At 44.4% G+C, this 23,376-nt stretch overlaps 1 protein-coding gene and 1 long non-coding RNA gene across 6 annotated transcripts in view; one reads left to right on the top strand and one right to left on the bottom strand.

The window, feature by feature from the left end:
• Window positions 1-15,885, bottom strand: part of NFX1 (nuclear transcription factor, X-box binding 1) — a 61,226-nt gene extending 45,341 nt beyond the window's left edge. For 3 of the 5 annotated variants that reach the window (XR_011531660.1, XR_011531662.1, XM_008526356.2), the window contains exons 1-4: window positions 15,691-15,879; window positions 11,037-12,038; window positions 2,331-2,489; window positions 1,295-1,372 (exon numbers count right to left, since the gene is read on the bottom strand). Coding sequence is in view for 3 of the 5 variants with exons in the window: in XM_008526356.2 (XP_008524578.2) it covers window positions 1,295-1,372; window positions 2,331-2,489; window positions 11,037-12,038; window positions 15,691-15,715 (1,264 nt within the window). In the remaining 2 variants the exon portion in view is untranslated. Of the gene's footprint in view, window positions 1-1,294; window positions 1,373-2,330; window positions 2,490-11,036; window positions 12,039-15,442; window positions 15,600-15,690 lie in introns of those variants that run through there. The other 2 variants (XM_008526355.2, XM_070590263.1) reach the window with 2 other exon arrangements.
• On the top strand, window positions 6,478-9,539 carry LOC139078635 (uncharacterized). Its single transcript, XR_011531664.1, has 2 exons — window positions 6,478-6,854; window positions 8,038-9,539. It is a non-coding gene; the product is annotated as an uncharacterized lncRNA (long non-coding RNA).
• Window positions 15,886-23,376: the final 7,491 nt, after the last annotated feature.

Below are 23,376 nucleotides of genomic sequence, written 5' to 3'. Positions count from 1 at the left end.
CTTTATGTTTAAAAATCCTTTAAAATACGGTAACCAAGCCTTGGTATTGGTCCTGTGTGTCCAATTCTCCTTTAACCTCTTCCAGTTTCATGTTGCCTTTCTAGCAGTACATTCAAGAATATTCATTCCTTCAGCTAATACTAATTTGGTATCCATTAAGGCTCATATTTTGGCAATAAAATATATAAGACCAGCAGATTCTGAATAAAAGTGTGGCCAAAGTGGGATAAGAAAGGGAAGCTTCCTTTGGAAGAGGACACCTGGGGTCAGGTCTTGAATACTACAGTGGATGAGGATTTACAGAAAAGAAAGGAACATCCTAGATAGTTGAATTTACCATGAGATTGAGTCTAAAGGTTAAAGAGTTGATGGTCAATGACTGACTCCTGGTGAAAGCTGCTAGTTAAGTAATAGGAAAGGAGAAATATGAGCAAATTAGTTAGAAAAATAAGGAGAGCATGCAGAAAGAAACAGGAACAGCTGGTCATTTCAAGAAGAAAATGGTCAAAAGTGTCAAGGGCTGTTATGTTGCCAAAAAGGTTAAGAACTTATAAATCAGCCCTGGATTCAGTCAGGAAGGGGTCAGTGATGACCTCTGAATACAGTGTCAGTCGGGTTATAAGGACAGAAGCAAAAATGCAACGGTTCAAGGAGGCAGATAGATGGTTAAGAAATAAAATCTGAAAAATCAACCATCAGATGGTGAAAGTTAGCCATTAAAAGACAGGCAGGAAAGGCAGGAAAAAAAGGATGTGCAGGAAATAGGCTAGCAGCAGGAATGAAGATCTGGATCACAGGAAGTTTTTTTCCTAACACATAGAGGAACCGAACTATTGAAAACAGGAAGAAATATTCCATAAAGAGGGAGGGCACAAGGATAGAGTTTGTAACGCTGGTTTATAGAAAACCTCTCTTTGGTAGAAAGACCAGCGACTGATATCTTGGATTAAAATAAAGTACACTTCAACACTACTCCTTAGTCAGGCTGCTCAGACCTAGAAAATCAAAGCTGTTACAGTCAGGGGTGAGAAGAAGCCATGTCCACACCCGCCTCTGCCAGGACACCAGCACCACAGCTCAGAAGCAGCATGAGCTTGGTGGGCGTGATGGGAAGGCCACCCCCAGAACAGCAATGCCAAGAGCCCAGGGGCCTGGCTGTGGATGGACCACACGCACACAGTGTCTTGCAGTTGAAGTCTATCAGTAACTTCTGCAACATGCCAGCACACCACCTCTCCTGGGCTGGGAACAACGCACAAAGCGGAAGAGACTCCAGTGTACGCAAAAAACTCACCACAGAAACACGTGTAGGTATTAGGAACATGTGCAGAAACGTTCTGACAGGCAGGGCACCTCCAACCACTCTGGCCGTCTGTCAAGAAAAATGAGAGGAGACCAAAATAATTTCCTTACAGAAGCACAGGTAACTTTTAAGAATTTAAATCTATAGGAAGCCATAATATTGAAACAGTGGTAATAATGCCCATGTTAAGGAAATCAGACAGTGAAGAAACAAATTCACAATACTGAATGCTTTGTTTAAATACTGCATTTGGGCTTATATTTATAAGGACTTCAGATATAGTGAATCAAGAGGGCATCCATTTTGTTCTACTTTATTTAATTGAGATATAATTGATATATAACACAGCTTAAGTTTAAGGTGTATAACGTGTTGACTTGATACATTTACATACTCCTATAGGATTACCACCATAGTGTTAGCTAATGCCTTCATCACTTCATATAATTACCACTTCATTTTGTGGTGAGAATGTTCTGTTATTTCTAATATCAAGGTAAACATTATCTGAATCTTGGCTTAAAAAAAAATAGGATAAAATATTTGAGTACACGTAGGAAAACCCAGATGTCTTAAACTAGAAGAGCCACAGTTCAGCGAGTGTATTATTAATAGCATTTGCATTATGCATAAACACTAATATACTTTGGGAAAAGCCCATAAAATACTATGGAGAAGATCTGCCAAAGGCAACATCCTAAGGGCAAACTAAACAATTGCTTTCTATAAATTTTCTAAAGCAAATTATACAAGAAATGTTTTCTATAGTTGCCACTTGGATAAAAACTACCATTTTCAGTAAAAGTGACAGATTTTGTTGTACCCTAAATATATTTTAATATTGTTGTGTTTAGCTGGTTTGAGATTTATAGTTTAATAATGGTCATCTGAAACGTGATCAAGGCAACAGACTCTCCCTGCAGATGAAATATTCAAGAGGAATTAAATAGTATTTTTAAAGCTAAGTTTAAAAACTGCACATATCAAATGGGCGAGAACAACTACCCAGAAGAGAGAAACGACTGACCTGCCTGCGATGCCGGAGACCTTGCCCACTTCTTTATGCAGTTCAAATGGAACACATGATAGCAGCTCTGACAGCTCCACACGGGGGCCGCGACGCGAACCAGTTCGCAGCACACCATGCACTCATATTTTTCTGTAGTTAGCTGTTCAATAAGAGAACCTGAGTGAAAAATAAAACAGATAAACTCAAACAACAGAAAAACATTCCTTACTTTAGCCAACCAAGGCTCAGCAAGGCATTTGAGAGAAGAATTCAAACACAGAGGTTTTAAGGGATGTCTGATTCTGAGTAAGGTTCAGAGATTGAGGCCAAGAAGGGGCAGGAATACGCTGAGGGAGAGGACTCGTGCAGTAGATGTTCAGGTGGGGTTTCCACAATTGAGGAAACATGCCCAAGAAACTGCTCAGAAACCGACCAGAGTAGCCAAATGCCCCTCCTAACACAGTCTGAGCATCCACAGGAGCAACGCACAGCAGCGCCTTACCTTGCCCTCTCCTAATCTGGGAGGCTCTGCATCCACCAGACTCACGGATTCGGGCTAGGGAAGGGCTTGTGAAGCTGCAGGGGCCTGCTGCAAGAAACCTCAGCCTGGACAGGTCCAACCGTCCATGGTGGTGAGATGGTTCTAGCAGTTGCCCTGAAAGTCTTTAGCTGATTCACTCATAACGATATGCTTGGGGCCTACCACAGCCCCACAGAGGGCTTCCAGACCAATGGAGACACAGCCCCTGGCTCCAGAAGCTCAGCATTGTGTGAGAGACCAGCAAACAGCATCATAAGAATCCTCCCAGACGTGTCCCTGGATACCTTCACCTGCTTCCAGACTTTTCCTCAAACATGATCTTAGCAGTCTTTCTAGATCCCAAGTACAGCCAGGTGCTCTCAGAGCTGAGTCTATATACACATTTTTTTTAAGTCATACTATTAGCATTTATTTAACAATATTATTTTATTTGTTTTCAGGTCCAAACAAGTTCTAAGAAAAAAATAACTAACCCTAAATACACTATGCCAAGTACTGTGCTAAAGCACTTCCTATGTATTATTTAATTCTCTGAATAAGGCATTAATAGAGGTACCATTTTATAATGAAGAAATGAGGTTCAAAGTGGTTAACTCACTTACCCAAAGTCACAGTCAGAAATTAAAAAGCCAAAATTCAAACTCATTGCTATCTGACTCGAAAGCTCACATTTTAATTATTCCATAATTCCAGCTCTCCCAAGCTAACTTTCTGTTTGTCTAATTTCATGTCGAAATACGGAATGTCTAATTTCATGTCAAAAGAAATACGGAACAGGGGGCCAGCCTGGAGGCATAGTGGTTAAGTTTGCATGCTCTGCTTCAGCGGCCGAGGGTTCACAGGTTTGGATCCAGGGTGCAGACCTGCCACTGCTCATCAAGCCATGCTGTGGCAGTATCCCACATAAAATAGAGGAGGACTGGCACAGACGTTAGCTCAGCGACAATCTTCCTCAAGCAAAAGGAGGAAGCCTGGCAACAGAAGTTAGCTCAGGGCCAATCTTCCTCACAAAAAAGAAAAGAAAAGGAAAAAAAAGAAATACAGAACACCCTGAGACTGTAAGCTCTGTGGGGCAGGGCCAGGCCTTGTCTGCCCTGCCCACTGCAGCATTCCCAGTGCCTGGCATAGACCAGGTGCTCAATAAAGATTTACTGAATGAGATCCATTAAATTCTCTTGGTTTAAAAAAAAAAGGGGGGCCGGCACCGTGGCCCAGTGGTTAAGTTCGAGTTCTCTGCTTCAGCAGCCTGGGGTTTCGCCGGATTGAATCCTGGGCGCGGACATGGCACCACTCATCAGGCCACGCTGAGGCGGCATCCCACATGCCAAAACTAGAAGGACACACAACTAAAATACACAACTATGTACCGGGGGGCTTTGGGGAGAAAAAAAGAAAAATAAAATCTTTAAAAAAAAAAAAGATTTACTGAATGAATGGATGGATGAAGGAATAAATGTCATCTAGTCTGTGCTATACCCTCCCTCCCTGGAAAGTTTCAGGTTCAGTAAAGTTTATGTGATAGCTCTTTCCCTCTGGGGAAAGCCTAGAATAAAGATACTTCGTGTGGCTGATTAAAGAAAATCCACCTGCTTTAGATAACAGATGAACACATCATACAACTGAATTCTATTACAAAAACCGAGGAACCAGACTTAGATTCCTTCCTAAAAATAGGGATGTCCTACCCTGCAGAGGTTAACATCTCTGAATAACAAAGTGAATTATATTTCCTACCAGTTAGCATGCGACATGTGGAAGATCCTGGAGGGGAAAGTTAGGTAAGAGAGAGCTCATTAGAGAGCAAGGTTAAGTTTGATCCATCTATATACGAGAGGCTGACTGCGACAGAGGAATAGTCTGTGAGAATTACACTTGGAGAGAATGTGATAGAAAATGCCTATTGATCATTCCAGAATAGAACTGAGTTAGGAGAGGACACAGAGAAGTAAGTGAATACAGAACACACTGAGAAAACTACAATCAACTCTTCTAATTTTAACCCTGAAGATTGTCTTTTTACTTTTCAGTTTCTCTTATCCATTAAGTTTATGGCTTGTTAATAAATAATTATTGTTTTATGTGTGAGATTTCTAAATCCAGTCACAGTGAAATTTGACCACTAGGATGCACATACACACAGAGATGTGACGACAGCTGCCAACTTTGAATAACCCACAAATCACTCGAAGGACAGAAGCTGGAACAGTCACGGAGAACAAGGAGGCCTAGAGGAGTGTGAGGTCAAGGAAGGTAATCCCAAAAAAGACTCCCTCTTTGTGTCAAACTCAGAGGAAAGTCCCGGGGAAGAAAGGCTGAAATGCATCTGCCCACTGGATGTGGCAAATAAGAAGCCATCCGCGCCCTTACCAGTAGCTTTCTGAGTCAGGTGGTGATGATGAGAGCAGACAGAGAAGTGAGTCAAAACAGGGGAAAGGCCGGGGGGCATGTGATGTGGGCACGGGCATGCTGAGGAAGATGCCGTACCAGGCTCAGTGCCAGGAGACCATCTGTGTGACCAAACCCTGGACCCCCAAGATCAAAGCCAAGGCCAAGAAAAGGAAGGAAAAGGACTAGAGGCCAGGCCTGGGTGCCAAGGAGCCCCCGTCTTTATGTGGGGCAGAGCCCACAGCCTCCCTCCCTCCCACAGGCCCAGGATATCATTCCCAAGGCCTTCTGTCTACTCATTAGGTTATCAGTCACACCCTGATTCTCCCCTTTCACCCCCCAACCCCACCCGCATGCCCAAACTGGGAGGGACAAGGGATTCTGGGAAGCTCAGCCTCCCCACAAAGGGATATGATTCCCCGTACCCTCTTTTGTTCTTCCCACAATGATGCCATTACTAAGAAACAAATAAACTTTTTTCCCCCATAAAATTTTCCTTTAAATATTAAAAAAAATAAGGAAAAGGAAACAGAGTGGATGACTCTTGATTAGACTGGAATGGAAGGAAAGGAAACACTGGAAGTCCACGTCACAAGGGAAGTTTTTTTCTTGGAGGGTAGGACAGATTTGGGAAGATCTTTACTGAGGCTGAAAACTTGGACTAGTAGATATGAAAGGTCGACAGAAAGAAATAAAGGACATCTGAGAATGAAAGAAAAGGAAGGATGGGTGCAGATATCTATGAGTTTGTATAAAGGGAGCAAAAAGCTGAGAAAATTATGCCTGATATCTCCCCTTTCTCAGTGAACTGGGAGGCAAGGAGGTCTGCGGAGAGGGAGATGAGTGTTAGGAAGGACTGAATAAACGTGGCAAAGTTGGGAGTATCTTAGAGGAAAATGGGAAGGACTGAGGTTGGAGACACTACTCAAAACATTCACTGAGAATCAACGTGTGCCAGGCATTCGTTAGACACTAAAGATGTACAGCGAAAAAACAGACAAAAAGCCTTTGCCCTGACGAAGCTTATTATCTAGTGGGGGAAGGGAGACAATAAACAAATACATAATGAAAATATGTAGCATCAAACAGTGCTGTGGAGACAGAGATGGAGGAAAAAGCACCCGGACAAGAGGGTGGGGAACGCAGGCAGTGGGGAAGAATTATGGCTCTAAACAGGGAGATCAGGAAGGCTTCCCGGAGAAGGTGGATGGCTGCAGCACCAAATCTGTCCTGTGATGTGATTTCCTGGAGTCGAAAAGGTAGACTGCAGCACGGACCCAGGGCTGGGACTCTGCCAACGGCTTGGCGAAAGGATGATACTTCAAACGACCTACGATAAGACCCAGCCTAAAGAGGGAAGGAAGGCGGGCAGGAGGCTGGCAAAGCCGGTAGCGGGTGGAAGAGACCGAGAGAGCCAGGAGGACAGGTTATGGTCAGAAAGTGGAACCTAAGAGTTTAAGGCTTCAGAGCTGGGGCATCCCCAGGGCTGCTTCCCTGGTAGTGGGTGTGGAGGCGGAATGAACGTGAAGGTCACTGCAGTTGACAAGATAAAAGAACCGGAGGATGGCACAATCCATATGATCACTAACGTCACCAGAAGAACAGCAGGACTGAAGGTAAACCAGTAGGACTGAAGGTAAACCAGTTCTCAAACTTGAGCATGCATTAGAATCACCTGGAGGCTTGTTAAAAGATAAGACTACTGGGCCCCACTCCAAGAATTTGTTTAGTAAGTCTCCAAGAATTTGTTTAGTAAGTCTGAGGTGAGGAGCAGGAATATGCATTTCTAACAAGTTTCCAGGTGTCGCTGACGGCTGCTGGTCTGGGACTACACTTCGAGAACCACTGGGGTAGAGGAAAGATACGGGCTCGATGCATTAATAAACGACGGCCGGGAGATTTGCAGGCTAACAGATGACAAAGATGAGGAGACATGGAAGGTGATGAGCATTAGCTTCAAAGGAGCAGGGATTTTGATACAAAGGTAAAAGGACAATGGTTTAAGAATGACACTGTGGAAGGAGTGTGCTCGTCCCATCTTCCAGAAATGGAGGTGAGGAGGATAAGGGAAAGAGCAGGCTGTGGGAGGCAGCGAGGAAAGTGGTGAACTGAGAGAAGGCCATAGGTCAATTAAGAGCAGGAGCAAAGCAGAAACAGCTTAAGGATAGACGGGATGTTACCACCACAGAACGAGGGGTCCAGAAAGTCTGGGAGAACAGGGCAGTGCTAGACGCTCTCAGTACAGAATGAGAGTAAGCAGAGGCCACTCTCAAACAGCCAGGGCGACATATTTGAGGCGATCCTCTCTTTCCATTCCAGTCAAGCTGTCATCTCTAGCACTCCACCAAAACTGCCCTTATCAAGACCAACAACCTTCACACTGCCAAATCCAATAGCAATATGTGCTTCTTATCTTTCTGGACTTATTGGTAGCATTTGGTCACTCCCTCCCCCTTGAATTCTTGTTTTTATTTGGCATTTAGAACATGTTTCTCTTCCTAGTTCAATTGCTACTCATTCTCCATTTCCTTTGCTGGATCCCTGTCTTCCAATCTTGATACCTTGAGGTATAGGAAGGCTCCATCCTCAAAACCTTCTTCTCTACGCTCCCACCTTAGGTGACCTCCTCTAGTCCACTAAACACCATCTCCATACAGACAACTCCCAAATTTAAGTCTCCAGGCCAGATCTCTTCCCTGAATTTGATATCCAACGCCCTACTTAACATGCCCATTTGGAAGTGTAAGAGGCAACTCAAATTTAACAAATTTAACCAAATTCTTTATCTTCCCTAAACAGGGAGTGGACAAAGGAAAACATATGCAAAAACACCTTTCCAACAAGGAAAGACTAAGAAACAGTCACCGATCAGAGACTAAGGAGATGTGATGACTAAATGCAACGTGGTACCCTGGAACAGAAAAAGGACGTTAGTGGAAAAACTGGTGAAATCCAAATAAAGTCTGCAGCTAGTACTATTGTACCAGTGTTAATTTCTCAGTTTTGACAAAGGACCAGGGTTAGTTATGAAAGATGTTAACATTAGAGGAAGCCAGGTGAAGGATATATGGGAATTCTCTGTACTATCTTTGCAACTTTTCTATAAATCTAAAATTATTCCAAACTAGAAAATTTTAAGAACAAACAACACCCTTTCCCCTCCCAGGCTTTACCACTTCAGTATATGACAATTCTATTCTTCCACACATACGGAGTGGTCTTCAGGCACAACACCCCGGCTTCCTCCCCAACTCCTCTCATTCTCTTGCATTCAACCTCCCGTCTATCTGCAAATCCTGTCCGTTTTACCTTCCCAATACATCCAAAGTCTAACTGAGTCTCACCTGTCCCAGCACTACCACCCAGTCCAGGTGTCCATCATCAACGACCTGAAGTACTCCAACAGCTTCCTAACTTGCCCCTTCCTTCCTTAGGGCCTCTTCTCCACGCAGCAGGCTGGGTGTTTTAGAACGCTAGTAAGATCATGCCATCCCTTTTCCCAAAACCTTCCAGCTGCTTCTCACCTTGCTCAGAACCAAATCTAAGGGCTCACATGATCTAGCCCCTGCAACCTCTCTGACCTCCTCTCCCACCGGCTTCTTCTTTGCTCACAAAGCCCCCCTCTGACCCCAATCTAAACTTGCTTCTCCTTCTGTCTGGAATGCTCTTCCCCAGAGAGCCACATGGTACACTTCTGCACTTCCTTCTAGTCTCTGTTCACACGTCTTCTCATCAGAGACCAACCTATCTAAACTAGCGCCCCTGTTATTCCCAGTACCTAGAACAGTGATTGGCACATAGTACTTACTCAATAAGTATGAATAAAGTGTTCTCAAGAACATGTGGGGAAGTGAGGCCAAGAGAGATTCGTTAGGCAGAACTCTAAGATGGCCTCCAAGATGCCCACCCCCTGGTAGGCACACCCTACATAATCTCCTCCCCTTGAGTATGGCTAGGCCCGATCTAATCAGGTGAGCTCTTTTAAAAGTCTCTAGAAATGAGAGAGAGAAGTCAGAGAGATCTGAAGAATCTGCAGCAGATGCTTTCCTGTAGGCCTTGAAGAAGCAAACCGCCACGCTGTGGAGAGGGCCGTGTGGTGGGGAATTACAGGCGGCCTGGAGCAGCTGAGAGTGACCCCCAGCTGAGAGCCAGCAAGAAAATGAGGACCTCAGTCCTACACCATAAGGAACTAAATCCTATGAACAACCAGTGAGCATGAAAGGGGACCCCATGCCTCCGACGAGATTGCACCCCTGGCCACATTTCAGTCCTGTGAGACCCTGAGTGGAGAACTCAGCTAATCTGTACCCAGACTCCTGACACACAGAAACTGTGATATAATAAATTTGTGTTATCTTAAGCCACCACTATAATTGTGGTAATTTGTTATGAGACAATAGGAAACTATTAACCAGCCTTAAGAATTCAAAAACAACTCTGGAAAACACTGCCTGGGTTCACACTCAAGTTGAGGTCCCAAGAAAAAGGTGAAGCAAATGAGAACTAGAAGAACCATGGGCCAACGCAAAAACAGGCCCAGGCAGGTGGTGGCTTCATGATCACATTCACTGGAGGGAGACCAGAACGGTGAAGGTCCATGAGGAAGAGCTAGTGCATTGAAGCTGCTTAGCTGGATGAAATACATACTCAGGGCAAAACGAGAAGTGGCTTCAAATACTGCAAAAAGCTGATGTGCAATGATGGTGAGGGAAACTGTGAGGAGACAGACCGGTTGCGTGTTGCTCCAGAGGACAGAACTTGAACCAGGGGACAGAAAGTATTTATAGGAAAGAAGTTTCCAGTTCAATGTAGGGAAGAACTTTCTATCAGTCAGAGCTGAGTACCTACGATGTCCTACAAGCTGTGTTAGGCAATAGGGATACAAAAATGAAAAGAAACATATCGTCTCTGCTTTCAAGGAGCTTACAGATTAGCAGAGGGAGCTGACCCATAACAAATGACGGTTTCCATGGGTAGATGCTATAATAGAAGCACGTGTATGTAAGGGAAAGATATATCACAGGGCTGGAAAAGATCAGTGCTACCCACAAGAGGTGAGAAAAGGTTTCTTGGATATGCGGCTAAACTAGCTTTTGAAAAATGAGTAAGAATTTACCAGAAAGCTAAGTGGTAGACATTCTAGACAGAGGGAGCCACAGAAGCGACAGCATGGAAAGACAAAACGGTATAGAGTCCAGGGAATAAAATGTAGTGGGGTCCGAGGCAGCAGCACGTGAGGTTGTTGAGTAAGGCAGAAGCCAGAATCCGTGGGTGATGAGAAAAAGTGAGTGGAATTAAGCAGGGGAGTGACACAGTTCCGTATGTGTTTTAGAAAGATCGCTCTCTGATGCTGGTGCAAGAGAGGAACTGAGAGAAACTGGAGACGTTAGGAACTCTTGCAGATGAGCAGACAAGAGATGATGTGGGCTGGTACCAGGAGGGGCAGTGGAGACATTACCATCCCCTACTTTCACAATTCAAAAAAAAACTGTAACCAAACATCTATACAACCCATATCTGCATTTTTACAAACACTTACTAAATTCCTCATTTGTTAAGAGAAAAATTCTGTCTTTGTATTAGCTTATGATACATAAAACTAAGTAAGCGTTTACCGACTGGGGAGGGGAACAGGTGGTGGCAGGACCCAGGCAGTCGATGTACAAGGATAGAAAGAGACTGTTCGCTCTGAACTTTTTTATATTTTTGGGTTTCTAAGTTGTGTAAATATATTACCTACTCAAAAATTAAAATCAAAAAACCAAAGAAAAACATTTCCACCCATCTAGGAGATTTACCTGTGTGTGTTTCCATGTTCTTTAGGACGTGGTTCTGTTTGCCTCGGGGGAAAGATGCTACTTGAGGATCCTGCCTCCTCACGGTGCATTTCTCTGGACCAACCCTTCTGGACGACTTGACGACTGCCAAGTTCCCACTGTCACAGGCAGATTTTGGTGGTCTTTCATTAACATTATCCTTTGGAATGGGGGCCATGCTGTTTCTGGGTCCTGCATTTGTATGTCGCTGGCTATCCTGTTTTGGTGGATTCCTGCCTGGTCGTGGCCTGGCCCCTTCCACTTCCCAAGGAGGCCTTTTCTGTGGGTATCTTCTCTGCTCATTGCGTCTGGCCCCAGACCCGTCTAATACTCCTTTTCTAACAGATGCATCTGAAGAGTCAGGGTGGATGATCCCCGGGGGTTTGGCGTTCTCAGGTCCGGCATCCTCTGGTTTTGGAGTCATTCTGTTACCCCACTCACTTTTGAGTTTCCCCTTCACTTTTGGTCCTCTACCATGGCCGTACACAAAATGGGTTGCTTTTTTGGGTTTTGCTCCCCTGGGATCTGCGCCGACAATTTCCTTCTCGCTCTCAGAAGGGCTGTGCTCTCTGGGGTCTGTCCCACTCTCTGACCGGGCCACACTTTCTACGCCAGCCACATCTGAGGTCTGGTCAGTGAGACTTTGTGTTCTCTTGGCTCTGACATGCTGCTTTTCACTCTTCAATTTCTGCCAAGGTTGATTCTGAAGGCCATGGCTCTTGAATGATTTATTAGAAGCAGAGGTTTGGAAAGCAGTCTGTTGACTCTTAGGTTTGCTTCCTGAAGGGTGATAACTGTGCTGGTGAACAGCCAAGATGTCATCATAAGGGACCTGCCTGGAAAGCTGACAGGGAGGTGGTGAACTGTAATTTCTTCTACCAATCCTGTTAGAATCTAGTCTCCTTTGACTCCCACAATTTAGACCGGAATTTTTTCTCTCCTGAGGAATGAACTCAGCAGCATCCGTATTGAATTTAAAAGTACCTAGGACATAAGAAATAGACATGCCAGTAAAGAAATTAATTAGTCACCCATGAAGCCCAGAAGACTCTCAGCCCTATCTAAAAGTCATTTTCCTAAGGACTTTGTATAAAGCAGACTCTTAGTAAGGCCTATGTTTCCATGAAAGTGACGGGTTCAAGGTGCTTGTGGACCTTGTTCAGGGGTGGGACATCAATCAGCAGGTTCTATGAGGTCTTTCAAAACTCTAAGGTAGCATTGTGTAATATCAAGTAAACAGGATTTGGAGACAGCCAAAATCAGTTTAAAATCTGGCCTTCCAACTTCTGGTATGAGCTAGCAACAGCCCTTGATTGCTTTTTAGCCTTAGTTTCCTCATCCACGACAAATAATACTATTCCAAAGGATTACTGTGAGATTTAAATAAGATTTCATCTAGTACTTAGCATAGTGAGTACATTAGTTCCCATCTCCTCCCCCAGGAATATATTTTAGTTTTTTCCACACATAACTCTATAATATGGTCCAGAATCACAGAGTCTCAAAAATTAATAAGCATATGCCCCTTCAATCCACTCATTTTTTCCCCCGCAGATGCTTCTTTGTATAGTCAACTCAGTCCCCGGAACACAAAGATGAAAGGATTTGCCTAAGAACACAAAACTAGTTAGTAGCAAAGTCAGAAGTAGGTGTAGCAAATAGAACATACTGTGAATCAGTAGGGTGTGGAAGACACGGGCTTAATTCCCTGTCCATCACTTATTGTGTCTTTATGCAAGTTACTGAGTCCCAGTTTCCTTATATATAATGGAGATGGTAACAATCCCTACATCCAAGAGCTGCCAGGAAGAGTACAGCAAGTTACTAACACATAGAAAGTGGTTAAAATGGTGCTCTATTACTGCTGTTAGGACTACAGACTATCTGAAACATGCAGACCCAACCACAGATGGGTGCAGTGCAGAGTGTGTGGGTTTCAGGTTTAATAATAAGCCCTAACATTTATTAGGTGCTGAACATGTGCCAGGCACTATTCTAAACACTTTGCACGTGTTAACTCATTTAATCCTTACATTCCTGATGAGAAAACTGAGACATGGAGAGAGTAAGTAGCTTGCCCAAAGCCACAGGGGTATTCCAAAGCAGATTCAGGATTCCACCCCAGGCAATGTGGCCCAAGAGAACACGCTCTTACACCATGCTGCACTGTCAGAGGTTGGGCAGTGGGTACCAGAGAAACATATACTTAAGAACTGAACAAGGACCAGCCCCGTAGTGTAGTGGTTAAGTTTGGCGTGCTCCACTGTGACAACCCAGGTTTGCAGGTTTGGATCCCAGGAGTGGATTTACATCACTCATCAGCCACACTGTGGTGGCAACTCACATACAAAATGGAGGAAGACTGGCCACAGATGTTAGCTCAGGATGAATCTTCCTCAAGCAAAAAGAGGAAGACTGGAAACAGATACTAGCTCAAGGTGAATCTTTCTCAGCAAACAAAAAAAAAGAACTGAACAAGATCATAAAGATCATAGTGTAACCTCTCACTCAATCCAGGATTTGTCCTGAAAGCTTTCACATAGGCAGAATTCTGGGGATGGGGTGGATGGCCTTACAAAATGGCAAGAGGATTACACAAATTCAAAAGACGGCAGAGAAGGTGTTCCAGAAACATAAGAGATAACTTAAGGGTGGGACTGGGCAGATTAAACCAAATGAGCGTTGTGTAGTCCTCTCCTACTTGAAGAAGCAAGACTGGAGACAGGGCTAGGAAAAAGGTCAGCAAAGATGTTCAAAATGACCTGGTAAAGGATGAGAAGAGGGTGTTTCATGTTAAGCAGTAAGGAGTTGATGCATCTAGAGTCCAGATAGGCAGCACATATTCATATACAGTGTATGTTCCACTAGACATGAGGTAGGCTAAGCCCTCAGAAAGACCCTCAAGGGACATGAGGAAGGGAAAAAGAGCACACGAGGCAGGAAACTGGAGTTCAGACACCTTTTTTTCCCCACTATTTTAAGTAGCTGGAAGTTACTGAGTAAATAGGATGTCTTATAACCAAGGCTTGGCTATAGCACAAGTGGTACCCTGGATCCAAGGTAACACAGCAGTGCGGTAGGTGTCCAACAGGTGGGTGGAGCAGAGTAAGGGGAAATCCAACTGCAGATTATAAAATCCAGAGGCAAAGCTGGCATTGGAGAGTCTGCCCATAGGCAGAAAGACAATCCTGGACTGAGCTGTGTTTGAGGACAGGAGCAGGCAAGAGAACTAAACCTTGAGTAGGGATGGAGGTGTGGACTAGAGAGGATGCTGGAGTAAGAAAATGGAATAGGAACCAAGGCAAAAGCAAACTAAGGCACATGAGAGGGAGTGGGCAGGTCACGGGACTAGAGGACTTTGCCTCAGTAAATGGGGAGGAGGTTATAACCTGGGGAACACCACCAGAGGCCAAAACATGACTCACAACTAGCCCGACCCAACTGAAGGGTGTAGAAATGGGCCAGAAGTGAGCCTGAGGATGGGGAGACCAATGGATCCCATTTAGTGGACCTAGGAAAAGAATGGGTGGGAGAATAACAAAACACCAGCCTCAAAAGGTTCCCACCCTCCAACATGACTTAATACCTAAATCAGGACCAAAGTACACCAATGTGGTGTGTTTTCCAACTTTTTGACCAAAAGTCTCAGTAATAAAAACATTTTACCTGCCACCCAGTACACAAATACTTATATACTCGTCTTGGCGCTCCAATAGCTGGTAGGTAGCAGAACTAAGACTCAAACCAATGACTGTTTACAAACCTCATGCTGCAAATTGCTGACCTGTTTCTCAGAAAGAGAGGGCCTTGAAGTCAAACCAATGTAGTGGGTCGTGACAAATATTTTTTCAAACGAAATAGAAAATAGAGTGTTTCGCAGATAGGAAAACCATGGCTTCCTGAAACTTTTGGTTCGCTTTTATATGTATGTATGTGTGCACTGAGATCGCTATATAAAATGTTCCTTTTCGGTCGCTGTCCATAAAGTTTGGAAAAACGATGTAAGGTGCACCCTGAAGGAAAAGGACATGAATGTTACATTAGCAGCCAAATGAGGCTGTCTCTACACACAGGCAACTCCGGGAGGGGAGCGAGCTAACAATCACGGACCAGGTACAGCCCAGAACGGGAGCCTTTGCGGGAATTAATTTATCTACTCCTAACTGACATGAGAAAACGAGAGCCAGTCACACTGCGACCTCATGGCAGGCTGAGGCTGGAAACCAAGCGCCCGCGCCGCCGCCCCGAGACGCACGCATACACGTCCAGCACAGCGCGCACGGCCGCCACGCGTCGGGAACCCGCCACCGTCCCGGGCGGCAACCGGGCCGACGCCCGCCTGTCCCACATCAGGGAGGCCGCTGCCCCAGGACGGCCGGGACACCCACATCGACTCTCTGGGCGCCAGGGCAAACCCGCTCTGCTTAGAAACCCAGCCGCCGGGCTTCACGACCCAGTCGAGGATGGGCGCGATCTCGGTACGCACGACGCGCGCGGCGTGGCCCTTCCGAGCCACTATCCCCAACCCTAGAGCGCGCCGCTCTCGCGATATGAATGGCTGGAGCCCTAGGACTCGTCACGGACCCCATTTCCGCTCTCTGAGGGGGGCCCAGTCCCGCGAGGGCCAGGGCAGTACCTGAGACAGGAGGCGCCTCCGCCATCCCGTGCCGCAACACCTTAAGCGAGCCCTGCAGCCGAGCGAACGCTGTCACCCGGTCACGTGCTCTGGACTTCCGGCGCGGCGACAATATTCGCAATTGCGCGCCCGGTAGACGGGCCACGGAGCTTGCGCGGCCTGAGTCAACAGAGCAGTGCGTGCGTGACGTCAGACAGGCGCGCCGGGCGCCGAGCTGAAGGAGGAGACTGGTGGCTGGAGGTGGCAAGGACCGCGAGGGAGGGGGGCGGGAAGGGACTTGCGTAATCATTGTTTTCCTTTTTGAGGGTCACTGTGCTTTCCTGCTACCTTGCCCTTTTGCCCTGCCACCCAACCAACTTCGCCTGGTCTTCTGACATCGTCACCCTCCTAGAGTAGTTCAGGCGTGGGATTAAAACAAACAAAAAACCCAAGTAGGTAGTCAAAAGTCAACCTGGGAAAAAACGTCTACAAAACAAACGATAAAGGGCTAATATACAAAGATCTCTTACAAATCAATTAGAAAACGATAAGCCGTATATTAGAAAAGGACAGGAATGGGCAGATGACTATAAAACAAACACAGATGGACACTGAACAGGAAGGGGGACTTTTGGAGGAGCTGATAAACTTTAAAGTACAAAATTTTAAACGAATGTGTGGAGTTTTTGTTTTGTTGTTTTTGTTGTTGCATTACTAAATAGAAGACACCATTTCAGTGTGAAGCATCTGCGTTTGTAAAGTAATTCACTGGTCCAGGCTTCCCCAAGAACAGGAAATAGGTTCATTCATTCACATATGTTTTAATGCATCTTCTGTCTTAGGCATTGCTTTAAGTGCTGGAGGTAAATGGTGAAAAAGACACAGATGATCCCTGCCCTCATGAAGTGCATTGTCTAATAGGGGAGAGAGAGAGTAATTTATATTTACAAATTAATAATTTGTAAAATAACTACAAATTGTGTTAGTGTTATGAAAGAAATAAGCAGGGTTACAGTGACAGAGACTTATTAGGATCTGCTCCAGAAAAGGTGGCTAGGCTTCTCTGAGTAGAATGAAAGATGAGAAGGAGCAAGCTATGTGAAGATTCACAGAGGGAATAGCATGTGCAATGGCTATGAGGAAGGAAAGAGCTTGAAGTGATCAACGTATTGAAATATTTGCTGGAGAATAGTGAGCAAGGAGAGTGGCACAGCATGAAATCGGAGAGGTAGGTAAGGCGATCACGCAGATCACGTGGTGATCTGGATCCACGTGATAATGGATTTTATTCCAAGATCAATGGAAAGTTATTGAAAGGTTCTAAGCAAAGAAGGGGGATCTGATTTACACTTAAAAATTTCTCTTGCTTTCGGGGGAAGACTGAATTGTTGGGAAGCAAGTATAGAAGTGGACAGACTGGTTACACTCTTGTATTACACTCATGCAGATGATAATGATGGCCTTGCACTAGAGTGACAGCAAAATATGATGGAGAGAAGAGACACCTCTAAGGTATATTTGAGTGTGGAAATTAATAAAAGAAATCTTAACTAAATTGGAGTTAGAAAGGCCTGTAGAGGGAGCTCTCATGCCCTGTCATACTTTGTCAACTATACCAACCAGGAAGAGAAAGACCTTGCATCTTGGACAGGAAGTAAAACTACTTTACTACTGAAGGAAGATTTCTCTCCCCACCCTGCAACAGCCCAGCCAATGAGAAATGCCACAGCTCAGCTAATGAGAAGCTGTTGCCGCCCTCACAACTGCTGCTTTTCCCCAATGGACTTTTCTTTAGAAAAGCCCCTCCCTACTCCGCCCTTTTCTCTGTAAATGTAGCTCCCTCCTTTGTTTTCTAGATTCACCTATGGTTTGCCATAGCACGCACACCCCAAATTCTTTTGGCTATTCCGGAATAAACTCATTTTGAGAATAAAATAACAGGCAAATTTGCTTTTTAAGTTGACTTGAGGGGCTGGCCTGGTGGCACACCGGTTAAGTTCACACGTTCCGCTTGGGTGGCCGGGGAGTCACAAGTTCAGATCCCAGGTGTGGACATATGCACTGCTTATCAAGCCATGCTGTGGCAGGCATCCCACATATAAAGTAGAGGAAGATGGACATGGATGTTAGCTCAGGGCCAGTCTTCCTCAGCAAAAAGAGGAGGATTGGCAGCAGATGTGAGCTCAGGGCTAATCTTCCTCAAAAAACAACAAAAAAAGTTGACATCAGATAAAACCATTATCCAGCTTCCAAACTTTTTCCAAACTGACAGGTATGATGTGCTATCTCATCATTTCAATTTGCATTTCTCTGATTACTAATGAGTCTGAACACTTCCTAATGACCTTTTGAATTTCCTCTTTTTTAAATTGCTTATTCACATCCATTGCCCCATTTTTCTATTGGGGTTGGTCTATTTTTCTTGCTGATGGTTTCTTGTATATTGTAGGTATCAACTTTAGACATTTAGGTATCAGTTTTAGACATTTCAGTTGTCTTCTATTCCATTAAGACTATTAATTTTGTTCTTTATTGAACATAAATCCTTAATTTTGACAGATCAGTTCATCAAACCAACCAAACTTATTGTTACCTTTAGAAATTACTAGATGTATCAGTCTGGAACCGACCAAGAGAGAGGAACCATGCAGTAATTTGAACAGGGAACGTTTTATTTATTTAAAGACTTAGTGACTATAACAGGGCGTGGAGTAGTAGGAGATTGAGATTCTAAAAGAATACAGAATTAGTAATATAAGGAGCAGCCACTACCTCTAGGGCTGAGGTAAAGTGTCCAGTGAAGAGCACCCCAGAGCTGAGGTGCAGACCTTGTTAGAGAGGACATGCCTGTGGCTCCCTAGACGGCAGGGAAGCTGCTGTGGTGCTGCACTGGCAGAAATCGCCAGAAATCTAGCTTGTCAGGTGCTGGGGAAACTCATCCGTGGGGAGGTGTCTCACAAGAGGCTCTCTACTACAAACCCCTTGAGCGGGGGGTGCCCAGGGAAGTTTCTGGCTCCTGGCCACCATACACTGAAAAAGCCAGGTGCTGAAGAAGCCATGTGCGTTGCAGGAGCCAGACACTGGAGAAGCTGCCCACAGCACAGAAGCCTGCCTAACGGAAACACTGGAAACAGGAAACAAAACCCCTTGGTCCTGCAATATCTCTCTGGTGTCCTCTACTGACAAAGCTTAATACCTACCAGCTGGTAAAGGATCAATATTAAAAGGGCCCAAATCCATTTCACAGAGCTGACAAAAAGGATAAATCTGGAACTGAAAGGCAATAATTCATAACTGGCACACTAGGGAATCTACTCACTGTTTTCAAAACTTGTAAGTAAATGAAAATTAGTAGACATTTATCCTGCCTTTCCTATACAAACAGTACTTCCCACAAAATACCTAAACTTTGACAAGAAATTACAGCAATGCTCAGATAGAAATTTATCGCTGTAAATACTTACATTAAAAAAGAAGTTCAGGGGCTGGCCCTGTGGCCGAGTGGTGAGTTTGTGCTCTTTGCTTTGGCGGCCCAGGGTTTTGCGGGTTCGGATCCTGGGCGCGGACATGGCACCACTCGTCAGGCCACACTGAGGCGGCGTCCCACATGCCATAACTAGAAGGACCCACAACTAAAATATACAACTATGTACTGGATGGATTTGGGGAGAAAAAGCAGAAAGAAAAAAAAAAAGTTGTTCAGACAATGGAGTAGTATTCAGTGCTAAAAACATTAGCTCTCAAACCATGAAAAATACATGGAGGAAACCTAAATGCGTATTACTAAGTGAAAGAAGCCAATCTGAAAATGCTACATACTGTATGATTCTAACTATATGACATTCTGGAAAAGACAAAACTATGGAGACAATAAAAAGATCAGGGCCAGCCTGGTGGTGCAGTGGTTATGTTCGCACGTTCCGCTTCTCAGTGGCCCGGGGTTCACCAGTTCGTATCCCGGGTGCGGACATGGCGCCGCTTGGCAAACGCCATGCTGTGGTAGGCGTCCCACATATAAAGTAGAGGAAGATGGGCATGGATGTTAGCTCAGGGCCAATTTTCCTCAGCAAAAAGACGAGGATTGGTAGCAGAAGTTAGCTCAGGGCTAATCTTCCTCAAAAAAAAAAAAAGAAAAGAAAAAAAAATCAGTGGTTGCCAGCGCTTAGGGGGAGGGAGGATGAATAGGCAGAGCACAAAGGATTTTCAGGGTAGTGAAACTATTCTGTGTGATACCTGAATGATGCATACATTGTCAAAACACCAAAAGTAAACTCTAAGGTAAACTATGGGCTTTGGGTGACAACCAAGTGTCAATGTAGGTTTATGGATTGTGACAAATGTAACACTCTGGTGAGGGACGTCTATAGTGGGGGAGGCTGTGCGTAGGGGACAGGGTGTCATTAGGAACTTCTCTGTACTCTCTGCTCAATTCTGTTGTGAACCTAAAACTGCTCTAAAAAGTAAAGTTTATTAATTAAAAAAATAGATCTCAAATCCCAACCTTCTACCTTAAGAAACTAGAAAAAGAAGAGTAAATGAAACCAAAACAAGAAGGAAAGAAATAATAAAGGTTGGGAGAAGAATGAAATAAAAAATAGAAAAATAGAGAAAAATCAACAAAACTTGGTTCATTAAACAAAAACAACCAAACTGACCAATTTTTAGCTAGACTGACAAAGAAAAAAAAGAGGAAACTCAAATTACTAAAATTAGGAATGGGAGAGGGGACATTGCTACCAAACTTACAGAAATAAAAAGTATCGTAAGGGAATACCACGAACAACTGTATGCCAACAGATTAGAAATACACAAACTACCAACACGGACTCAAGAATAAATAGAAAATCTGAATAGACCTAAAATGAGAGATTGAATTAGTGATAAAAGTTTCCCAGAAAGCCCAGGCCCAGATGGCTTCACTGGTGAACTCTACCAAATGTCCAAAGAACTGACATCAGTCCTTCACAAACTCTTCCAAAAAATAGAGGAGCCAAATTTCTCAACTCATTCTCTGGATGAAAACTCTGCCTTGGGGCAATCATTGCCTATCTCTTTATCGCAGAAGTTGATGACAACAGCCCAGACTGCTTACCCATGAAAACAGGTTCAGACTGATCCAGCCCCCTGGAGCAGCAGTTCTTAACGTCAGCCACGTGTAAGAACTGCTTGGGGAACTTTTAAAAATCCAAGTGCCCACATTGTATTCAGATCAGTTATATCAGAGTCTATGGGGGTAGGACCCAGGCAGCAATAATAATAATAATGATAATGATAATGATAAACAACCCTCTAGGTGATCTAACTGTAAGACAATTTCCTTTTAAGGAAAGCTAAGGGCTATGGATAATAGAGGTACAAATGCCAAACTGTGATTCTCTACTGGGTCATTCCAATCTCCCCCACCCTTGCTAAACTCCCAGGGCTGATAGGTCAGACCCTAAGGAGAACACCTGCACTCAATTCTGCTTCTAAGGGTTAACAGGTGAGATACTGACCAGGGACGCTCTCTGGGCACAGCTAGAGGAGTGATCATCAGAGGCTATGTGGTGCCCAGGGCTCTCTACCACAGGATTCATCCTCTCCACTTTCCTTAAATTCACTGGGATTGACACAGACCAGGGCCTGGCTTTTGGACCCTTCCAAGTACAGCAAGAATTAGCAGAATGACAAAGATGTTAAGGAAGCTCCACGGAGGGGAAGCTGTATGAGCAGAGGCAGAGAATCAGGACTGTGTAGTGGATAGGGGGGAACTGGAAGCAATCAAGAGGGCATAAAACTGAAAAGTGGGCCAGGGCATGGAGAGAGGCTGCAGAGAAATTTTTCAGGACTCTTACTGGCAAGTGACAGGAACCCAAATCCAATTAGTTTAAGCAGAAAGGGGGGTTTATTGGAAGAATTCTCAGATAGCTCACAGAATTAAAGGAAGAGGTGCAGAGACTTGGCGCACTCTGGGAATCTCGGATCAAACGGGTTCAGTGCCATGAGGATTCTTTCCTTCTGCCTCTCATCTTGGCTCCTCTCTGGCCTCAATATCGCAAGCTTTTCATATTGACAAAAAGTTAAAAAATTTTTTTTGCTTTGTTTCCATTTAGGAAATCTGAGGGATGAACTTCAATAGGCACAGCCTGGTCACAAGCCCCCCTCCCCGCTCATAGCTTGGAAAAGTAAGGGTAGGGCAACTCTAATTGGTATTTTTCCAATAATCTCATAGTTAGAATGGGGGAGATACTTCTCTCAAAGAAAGAGAATGCTGTTCTGAAAAGACCAAGCCATAAACCATTACAGAGGCAGGTCCCAAGTCACAGGTAACTTTTTACGTCCTGGTGGAGGTGTCAGGGAATCATGAAAGACTTTAAGTAAGGGAATGACATGACCAGGTTTTATTTTAGAAAGGTAAGCACAGTATGTGACGAATGGACTCAAGGAAGTCAAACTATGCAAGAAGAGAAAGCAAATAATTTATTCCAAAAGACTATGCGAGGATGTCTAGGCCAAGCAGAGTTGAGAGAGGAAAAGAGAGGAGGGGTCGGATTTGAGAAACACTTAGAGGTTAAAAGCAGAGTTTAATAATGAATTGAACGTGTAGGGTGAGGCAAAAAGTAGGCATCAAGGACAACTCAAGAGCTTTCGGTTTTGAATGATGGAGGATAAAGGTTCTATTAGCTGAGACAGGGAAAAAGGAGGAGGAGATTCAGGTCGGGGGGAAGGCAGTGGTTGTCTTGGCCATTTGAATGTCAAGTATTTGTTAGGCAAACAGCTGGATATAAACAGGATTCTGAAACTCAGGGGCAAGATTAGGGATCGAAGTATAGATTTACAAGTCAGCAATTAAAGCCATGAAAATAGCTGAGATCACTAAGCGTAAGTGAGCAGAGAAAGAAGTATGGTGGATAAAGGCTAGAATCCCGAGGAACACTAATATTACAGGGTTGGAGAGAGCAGGATTTCAGAAAGCAGTCTTGGAATAGTCAGAGGAACAGGGGAACCAGAGAGTATTGTCACAAAAGCCAAGGAAGTAGAGATTCTGGTGGAATGATTCCTCACTGGTGTCCGATGCACTAGAGGTCCAGCTCGAGGAGTGAACATCGCCCATTAAAATTGGCAATATATGAGTCACTGATAACATTGGCAAGGTAAGAAACAAGGCAGGAACCTTTGCTCACAGTGAACCCCAAGATAAGGAGCTTAATTTGGATGATGGATTTTAGGTAATGATGGGACATTTAATTGGGAATCCCCAGAATTAAAAATAAGAATAATAGGTCTCAGGGCCGCCCCGTGACTGAGTGGTTAAGTTCACGTGCTCCGCTTCGGTGGCCCAGGGTTTCCCCGGTTCGGATCCTGGGCACAGACATGGCACTGCTCATCAAGCCATGCTAAGGCGGTATCCCGCATGCCACAACTAGAAGGCCCCACAACTAAAAACATACAACTATGTAGCGGGGAGCTTTGGGGAGAAAAAGGAAAAATAAAATCTTTAAAAGAATAAGAAGTCCAGGCTAGTGACAGTTCCCTTGAGTCATTACGCATAAGTAATAGTTAAAGTGATGAGTGTGAGACATCTCAAGGAGAGAATGAAAGGTGAGAAGTAGTTCAAGATTGGAAGTATAATGGAAGAAATATTTCAAGGGCTGAGTGAGAACTTGTAGGGAAGCCAAGCAAGGTTTCAAGAAGGTAATGAGGACTAGTATGATGTTTGCTCCCACT

The sequence above is a fragment of the Equus przewalskii genome, chromosome 22 (genome assembly GCF_037783145.1).
Source record: "Equus przewalskii isolate Varuska chromosome 22, EquPr2, whole genome shotgun sequence".
Lineage (NCBI taxonomy): Eukaryota > Metazoa > Chordata > Mammalia > Perissodactyla > Equidae > Equus > Equus przewalskii.
Note: the sequence above shows the minus strand (reverse complement) of the source record. Positions and strands in the feature narration are given on the sequence as shown.